Source organism: Trachymyrmex septentrionalis, unplaced genomic scaffold (assembly GCF_001594115.1).
Source record: "Trachymyrmex septentrionalis isolate Tsep2-gDNA-1 unplaced genomic scaffold, Tsep1.0 scaffold40, whole genome shotgun sequence".
NCBI classification, from domain to species: Eukaryota; Metazoa; Arthropoda; class Insecta; order Hymenoptera; family Formicidae; genus Trachymyrmex; species Trachymyrmex septentrionalis.
In genome coordinates, this window is record NW_017305569.1 from 3,513,625 (window position 1) to 3,523,253 (window position 9,629).

The 9,629-nt window shown below is 29.0% G+C and overlaps 2 protein-coding genes across 3 annotated transcripts in view; one reads left to right on the forward strand and one right to left on the reverse strand.

Moving 5' to 3' along the window:
• Positions 1-1,391, reverse strand: part of LOC108751021 (4-coumarate--CoA ligase 1-like) — a 9,257-nt gene extending 7,866 nt beyond the window's left edge. Inside the window, exon 1 of the mRNA XM_018490944.1 lies at positions 1,026-1,391. The gene's annotated coding sequence lies outside the window, so the exon portion shown is untranslated. The remainder of the gene's footprint in view (positions 1-1,025) is intronic.
• Positions 1,392-4,464: 3,073 nt separating this feature from the next.
• Positions 4,465-9,629, forward strand: part of LOC108751097 — a 9,161-nt gene continuing 3,996 nt past the window's right edge. For both annotated transcript variants that reach the window (XM_018491065.1, XM_018491066.1), the window contains exons 1-6: positions 4,465-4,823; positions 5,446-5,553; positions 6,845-7,054; positions 7,662-8,213; positions 8,893-8,962; positions 9,035-9,197. In XM_018491065.1, the coding sequence (XP_018346567.1) occupies positions 4,797-4,823; positions 5,446-5,553; positions 6,845-7,054; positions 7,662-8,213; positions 8,893-8,962; positions 9,035-9,197 (1,130 nt within the window). In that variant the 5' untranslated portion in view covers positions 4,465-4,796. The remainder of the gene's footprint in view (positions 4,824-5,445; positions 5,554-6,844; positions 7,055-7,661; positions 8,214-8,892; positions 8,963-9,034; positions 9,198-9,629) is intronic.

Genomic DNA, 9,629 nt, shown 5'->3' on the forward strand with positions numbered 1-9,629 from the left:
ATATTTAAAAAAATTTGTTTTTTGTTAGATTTGTTTTTTACAATGTAGATAAAATTTTTAATATAAGACTATTTAAGTATTAGTTTGAGATATCATAACAGATATGATTATCTGCGCTTCGATATCAAGAAACTTTCAACACGCAGTTAAACTTGTTAGTTTCTATTTCATAATCAATAAATATCAATAGCTCTAGAGCATTAGGAAGCAATATTATTATTGTATAGTGACAAATGGTATAAGAACAGGATTCTAAATGAATTTAAATGATTTTACACTCACACGTATACGTAAACATACATATATATATTCATTATTCATGTTAATGTTGACATAATTCAGCATGTAAGTACGCTTTAATAAAAAAAATTTTTTTTATTAAATAAATCAATGCTCATTTATATTGAAACTTATTGCCTCTTTGTGTCTCGATAAAAATAATATCACACGTCAATAGAATACTATTAACATGATGTTATTAATCACCATACACATTACGTATTTTTGTATTTTGCAAACTTCATTATAACATACATGCAGATCGAAGTACTCGGTACGAAGTCTAGATAAGCTTTTTACTGATTACTATAAAAATTTACATAATTTATATTTGCAGATTCATATTTACATAATTGATTTACTAGTAATGCTTGCTTAACAAAATTAAATTTATGTTATTTTCAATCTCTTCGTCAGGTTAAAAATATAAATCTATTGCTACACATAAATACTGCGTCATTATATATATACATATATGCTTGCGGAAGATAGTATCGTATTGTTTGATGATTTATAGAATGTTTTGCATAAAATTTCTCATGATTTTATAATTAGTGTTTAAAATTAATTAACTCAATATAAAAATTAATTAAACAAGTTTATTTCGTCTTTTGACACAGCATATTTTTCTCACAAAATATCATCTTTGGTATTCTATAGTATATACTAAATAAACTCTACATAAAATAATTTTTTATATCTTTAAAAATCATGATAGTTTATAGATTTAAATTGAATTATCTTACGCCTCTTATTATTTCTTTCTGAATGTAGTAGATTGCAGTCGATCTATTTTTAGAAATGTTAAAACGTTATTTCATTGATGCTATATCTCATGATGTTTTAACAAGAAATGCAACGTCGCAATGTTGACACTCTACAGCTGAAGATTTGCAATTTTCGCGCGCACGTAATAGATATTTCATTCGCGCAAACTGAGCAACTGCCAGTTACATCGCCGTCGATCGTTCGTGATACACTGATGTTTACGTGGCCGATTTCACTAGTGGACTGTCGAGTTTTCTAACGAAGAGATATCGTCTGACTCCCCACCATCGACTTGTCATAAAGGAAAGTATGAGAGGCAAACGAGACAAGAAGGAAATGAAAATAACTAATACTGTATATTATGTACGAACTGAACGTCATAATATGAAATTTATGATTATGAAAATATATCAACAGTTATCAGTCGTGTCAGTCGTGCGCAGCAATATTTAATAAGTTGAATTTCTAAATAAATTGTTCTGAAAAATAGTTTTTATATCAACTTTATTAGTCGGTACAATACGTGATAATATAACTAAAGAACTTTTTAATTGTGTAAAAAAATATATTATAGAGCCAAACAATAGATGTAAATAGTAAGAAAGTTTATCGAGAAATGCAACTGTGAGAAAAATCTGATACCATTATTTTTGAGATATAAAAGATTTATTTTAATATATAACGATTATTTTAGAAATAAATTAAAATTTTGGAATAATAACCAGGCTATATAAATGTATTTAATTTGAAATTACACTTAATTCTTTTTTTCTCAGAAATTATGTTATTTGTATTTAAAAAATTGTAAAATATTTAATTTTACAGAAAGAATATGTTAAAAAGGAATGATTTCTTGAATCAATTCACTTTTGAGATAAAATTGGTCCTAGAAAAATTAAAATCAACAAAAATACATAAACTTGTAATAAATGGTAAACATAATAAAGCTATTTGATGTCGTAAAACAAGATCATATAATTTACTTGTAAGATCTTTAGATTAAAATGTACAAATAAACCTAAGTTATATTTATTTATAATTGTACAGAGATGTCAATTATATATATATAAAATGTATTTTTATTATGTAGTTATTTAATATGTAGTTAGTAAGAAATTTTCTAAGTCTATATAAATTTTTACACAAAATTTTATAATTTAAAATCTATTTTATTTCTTAAATAATTATATTATTTCTTATATATTATACGGCTTTTTTTAAATTATTGTTTAACATTATGCTGACATCACTATTCATTCAGCTGTTATATAATAAGATAAGTATAATAAGATATCTGATATGCATTACAGTAATATTTAACGATATACTTTTAACATTTCAAAACCATCTCTTTAACATTCAGCAATAATTAACATCTTAATGAATTTATTAATAGTTTAAACGTAAAATTTAAGTTATGTATCTCGAAATGCATTTACAAATTTTTGTACTGATACCAGAGACATAATATTTTTTAAATAGCGACAGACTTTGTGCTATACTATTTTATTTATTATTAACACAATAAAATAAATAATTTAATTTAATTACTAAAGCAATTTAATACTAAACATATATAATTTAGGATTACTGTTACTCCAGTAATATAATATCATATAATATTTCAATTTATATTGCATGACTTTGCATAAAAATGATAATGAATATAAATATATTTAATACAATCTGTTTTAAGAAAAGATTTAAACATCTCTACTAAAGAGCAAATCAGAAGTTAGTAAACATGTTTTATCTATAAAACTAAATATATAACGCTCACTTGTAACTAAACAATATAAATGTGATACTAGGGTATATAGGAGCAATAGTTAGAGATTACAGTTGCTAAAACATAATATTTCAAATAACATCAAATAAAATATAAAAAAAATTAAAACATACGTGCTTTATTTAATATTATTGTCAAGCATATTAGATAATCGAAGATGTGAAATATTATATTCTATTGCCATCTAGCGTTATACCTAATGTACGAAAAGTACGTTGCATTTACCATAATGGATCAATAATATCTTATTCGTACTAACACGATTTCTATACGAATAAAAATATAAAACATTTAAGTTTCTTTCACCGTTATATTTATGATATTATTCACATATGTCATTAATTATTTAACTTATGCGATTTGTATCCCAGACAGCACAGAATATTTATGATAAATATTTATAAATATTTATTTCTATTAATTTTTTAAAATATTATATAAATATTTTATATATTTTTTAGATAAGCTTAATTTGATTAGAAGATTAAATGTTTTATATAATAATAATAATAAATATAAGTAAATATTTCTAATATATATTTTATGAAAATTTCTAAAATGTTTGCTAAGAACGTCATCTGTTTCATAAGGTGCAAACTAGCATCTGGCTGTACATACTAAAAAAGGGAATATTATTTTGTAACTATTGCAAGTTTTCCTCGCTAAAATAGGACTATTTTAGATTCATTTATATTATGTGCTATTTGAGATTGTCATTATTTTTCACTATTATACTTTATGTTGAAATACTACAATACTTTATCTTGATATCATATATATAAACTGTATAATACGTGGACTTTATTTTATCGATTTTGTCTTTACCCTAAGTTATTGTATTTACAACGTTATTGCTGCCTGCAGTCGGACATAATAAGTTAAGAAACCAAAGACTCGAGAATTTAGTGTGTACCTGTCTCTGACCGACCGATCCAATATATCATTTAAAGGTCGATGCTTCTTTTGTGTAGATCTATCTGTAACCTACACAAAATACTCAAAGCGTTTTATACTTTATTATTTATTCAAGAATATTTGCGACTTAAGTTGTTATCTTTTTCATATTCGTTAGTTAAATAATTATATTAATTTATTACAATATAAGTATGAAGTGCACGATTTTTTAAATAATGTTGTAGATTTTATTGCGCATAGTAATATGTTCTTCATAAAGCCGCTAGTTTCACAATTTCTGCGCGTTGATTGTTTCGAGCTTATCGAACGGTAATGCGTCGGCGCATTTTCATCGACGCCGACGCCGACGCCGATGACGCTTGGCAGGACCGTCTCAGAAAGCTTTCTAGTAATATGTATTGAAAAATAAAGATTTAATAAATAAAATAATCTTCAAGAGGTACCAAACATGTTTATATTAAATACGATTAAAATTAATTATAAATTCAATAATAATAAAATAACAAAATGAATTTTAAAAAATTACATTCATATTTTATTCTTTTTTATCTTAATTATTATTTCGTCATTTTATATGTAAATAAGTTTTTAAATTTAGAAAGAAGAACATTGCTTACAAAACTCTTGCAAAGTAAGTTAATATGCTATGCAAATTATTTTACAGAGATTGTAATTAAACAGAAATAGTAATTAAAAAATTTTAATGCGCTGCTTACAATGACTTAATTAAGGAAATGTACACGAAAATGTAACAATGTGTGGACACGTGTCGAACGTGATTATTGTTTTTATTTATGTAGCCATCTCTAGAACTACATATGCCGGCACTGCGACATTCCTATATGTATATGCTTGAAACCTGCGCCCAAGGGTGACGGCCATGTCGACGTGGACCCTGCAGTGCTCCCCTGTTGCAACCTATGCACACCCTCGGTTGGCGACTATTCGTACGAAGAAACGACCGCTTTTAGGGAACGGACAGGTTCATCTCAAAGCAAGTAATCGTCGCGCCGGATTACTCTTGCACGCAGCATTTGGGCTATGAATGAAGACCCAACCCTTTCACCTCGAGGTAATCATTCTCTATATATTTAGTGATATATCTTATAATATTCGTTTGATGTGTCCGGAGAATTTATAAAGCAAAACTGAAGTTACTTTATTGAAAAAGTCAAGGGGTTATCATAGATAAGGAAACGACACGCTTCATCGTGCCGTGATTAAAAGTAATTAAAAAAATATTAATGTGCGTAAACGAGTGACGACGTTTTTATCGATCGCATTACTTATGCATGTGTACTTCAAGGAAGAGTATTCTTTGGTTGTATACATATATTGTTACGGAGTGTATAAGGTGGATACATCCACTCATGCGTCACTTTGACGTTTGCCATTTATTAGTCGATCATAATACGGCCTTAATTAAAATATCATGCACATGAATAAGGAAGCTCTCTATATGTCAAAAAAAAACTGTATTAACGCATTTTATACCGTTTGAAAGTATCTTACATAAATATAGAACGTGAAGAGTTCTCTCTTCCATTTGCCTTGATATGAAAGGTAATCGATGTGCAACTTTTTAGCGGAAAACAATTACGAAGTTACACTTTTTTATCTTTTTATATTACGAAAGATATATACATGTTTGCACACGTGTTTATGACGATTAAGGAACGTTGTATTGTCGTTAGGTTTTGGCAGTGTTGCTTCTATCTGTGATTCCATGGCCGGGTCCCAGTGTCTTTAAAATATCATGCCCCCGCGATCGAGCGTCTGTAGTGAGGAGGATAGTTCACAAGGTAAAAGAAAGCATTATACATATAATCAGAATTATTAATTAAAACTAGATAGTAAGTGTGAAAATATCCCTAAAAGTAAAACAGTTTGATACAGAAATATGAAGATTATACCAAAAATAATAAGCAATCATTTTTAATTATTAATTAGAATTTTTGTATATGTCACTCAACATTATTAAGATCAGTGTTAGTCAATTAACTCGTGATATTACTGCGGTAATTTAGTAGAGTTTGCGTTTTAAGACCGAAAAATTATTTCGATACACATTTTAAAAGATTGTACATACGTATACCCGTATTCAGAACGCGCCTTTATCTCTAAAATTCTATAGTATGCGTAACGTAAATTATAGCATGTTAGCGCGCTACATCGTTATAAGTGCATTTACGGGCCGTAGTATATAAATTCACACAGAATCATATAAACATTTAAGATTAGTCCATTTAGACCGTTTAAGGCGTTTATTGATTTCTCTAGATTATGTTTTTACGTATACGCGGTCCTATAAAAAATTATATCGTAGAATTTTTTTTTTGCTATTAAAAACCAAGTACGTTATTAAGAGAATTTTATTTCCTACATAATCACCAATTCTTCCTACATACTTTTCTCATCGTTCTGGAAGTTTATATATTACCTTGCAACAGAATCTTATTTCAGCTGTTCTAATATAGTGACATTGCTTTACTGATTGACTCCGTCGAAGGCTAACACACTTACGTGTCAACTTCGCAACTAGCCATAAAATTAAAAGAAATGATCATTTAAATGTGCTACATCATGATTATAAAAGGAGTGAAGAGATCTTATGTTTTGTGCAAATTTTTTTGAAGTAAAATAAGCGGAGTGGAGCTATTCGTATTACAGCATAATTTTTTTTTTAAAAGATCGTTGGCGAGGTCAATGTTACGAGACAACGGAAATAACACAGTATGTCATTATCGATCAACTGAAACGGAGTTCACAAAAAAATATTCAAACTTCTAAAACTATACGAAAAATATTTTGTACAAAGAAGTATGAGAACGTAGAAAAGTAAACAAAAGTCTGTAGATTAAGATGACGTATGTACTTGATTTTTAATAACAAAAAATTCTAATTTGTAATAAAAAATTGTGGCTCATTACTTTTGATGACTTCCATATTTTTACTTGAGAAACGAAGAATGTATTTTTCGAAAAAAATTTTAAATCTTTTTAAAAATCTGATAATTTTCTTGACAACAGTTTATTGGGCTATAAAATTATAAAGAAATGAAAATCCGGGATAATCGTTTTATTAAAATTTCAGAGATGGATGCCAATACTGAAGAAGTATCAGGTAGAATTACCATTGGAATGCCCGTTCCACGAGAGTCGAGATATTTTTCGGCCACAACAAAAGGCAAAGCATCAACACAGGCCATCACAATGGACCTGCGGCCTTTGCGGCAAGTCCTTTTACGCCGAGAAACATTTGGACGTCCACTTCGATAACAGACACAAGAGCAATGTTAATACGGTAAATGACACGTAAAAAATAAAAGTTCATTGTCTCTCGATCATTGTAATTACAGTTCTCACCTTTCTACTGAAAATCTTATTATTTTGCAGCAGATCAATTGTCAGAATTGTCTTGGGAAAACTATCAAAACTGTAGTTCTATAATAATGCATCTCTCTAAAAAAAAGTTATCAAGGCTTTAACTTCTTACAATATTTCACTTTTGAAATTTTGTAATAAGCAATCGATTTCCGACAAAATAATAGGATCTTCGATAATATAATGTGACGACCCCGGGATTGTAATATATTTTAAAGATTAAATAATTTAGCCAAAAAATACATTACAATTACATAACATAAAAATTGTTGGTAATTCAATTTTTAAAAAATGTGTGCTATATAGTGTTATATATATTTTTTTGAAGATTTTATTTATTATATTTTTTATAAATTTTTTATTTCTTTCTAATTACTACATAATCTTTATCTTGACAAAGTTTTCATCAATTCAGAAATTATCTTTGCTCTTGAATAATTACTACATAATTACGAATTACCAACGAGTCAAAGCTTTTTATCAGTTTCTCAGAAAAATGCAAGATCTAAACATGTTCTTTTCTTCAGGCAGAAGATGCGGTATGTCTAGCGGACTACTGCGATATTATGCGTTGCGAGGTGCTGGGCAACCGCGACTTCGAGAACTCGGTGGACGACGATGGCGTTCACCTGAACACCGACATCCAGGTGTGGCGCGAAAATACCGAGCAGCAAAAGCAACAGCAACAGCGGCGCAGCACTTCTATCGTGCCCTGTGGATCGCGTGGCCTCGCCAGGATGTATCCTACAGATAAGTCCTGCGCCATTGCTGGCGGTGGAGCGATGACGAATCTGCAGCGTTACTGCCGTCGTGATGACCACCATGATGATGGTGATATGCACAATCATAGATTAGCGAGATCATCTTATCACAATGAGATCGCCGAAACGGATAATAAGAATGATTGCGAAGAGGATGAGGACGAAGAAGACGAAGAGGACATGGAAGATGAGGAGAATCTGGTAGAAGCGGCGCTACCTGCCGTCGACAAAAAACAGAGACGGCGAGGACTGCATTTGAGAAAATTAAAATCCAACTGTAAGCCAGAAGAGTTGCAGAAATTGAAGACCCAGTGTGAAGTAAGTTTCTGCAAAATGACGTAAAGTTACTGTATGACCATTGCAATTTTATCTGAGAGAAAAGATTTTGTATTTATGACGATAAAATTACATGATGAAATAATTATTTTTTTCGCTTATTTATATTGAATGTTTTTAAGTCAATTTTCTCTTACTATTATTTAAAATAATTAACAGCTCTATTTTTACATTTATTACTGTTAGTAATAATAATAATTTATAGTTCTATATACCAAAAAATTCTTAAAGCTATAAATATAATTATTATTACTAATATTATAAATCATTATAACTATAATAATGATATAACTCTATAAGAATAACTATAAGAGCTCTTAACTATAATTATTTTATCATACAATTATAATTATAGAAACTTTTCTCTCCGTATGATGCTTCTTTGACATATCTCCGAAATATTTATATCAGAATATATATTATTTTATTAAAAATAGAAAAATCCTGATGAAAGTTCGCGCATTGTCTCCCGATTATTGTAATATGTAATATATATTTTAAAGATCAGATATTCTAATTAAGATCGAGTGGCCACGATTTGAATAATGCGCGATCTTTGATCTTTTTAATATTGTACGAGACGGGCACGCAAAGCGCGTTTACATACAAACCTATCTGTGAATATCAGTAATAATCGCGTTTATCACGCGATCGTCAACAGATACTCGTACGCGATTGCATCGCCGGATTACTCGCTAATCTTTCTGTACGAGATTTTCAAGAAATCGAAGGTATGCAACTTGATTATGCATTTATAATGCGACCGTTAAAGTTCTATTATCAATTATGTATGTTATCGACAGGGGAACTAAATCGAGCGATCTGCTGGTATCTCAGCTGTGATAGATATTGGGAGGACACAAAAAGACCGCAGCGTCATACACCCTGGTACCTGCTGACTGTCTTCATGCTGCTCCTGTTTTCGTCGATTTACGCATGTTACTACATAATCTGGGTTTGCTTTAAGTATGATAAATTTTTGAAAAACTCATAATTTTTCTAAAATGTTAATCAATTACATTGTTTCTAATAAGAAAATTATCTTACACCGTCAAAGAAACTTTGACGTTAATATTTTTTTTTGAATTACAGATAATGTATTTGTAATTTTCTAAAAAAATATTTACGTTAAAGTTTCTTTAACAATGTAAGATTCTTTTTTTGGTCTGTGTTGAATAAAAAAATGAAAATAAAAGTTTAATAGTTGTGAATTATCAGGCTATTTGCGAAATAACATCCAGCGCGGCTTTATATCAAATATAACAATAATTCATTAATATTAATACATACGTTTCGACCTTTAACTTGGTCATCTTCAGTGATCTTATTCTAATTCATTCCATTAATTACCTAATGATTTACATCCGAAGTCTTTCTTAAATATCTATTATATATATA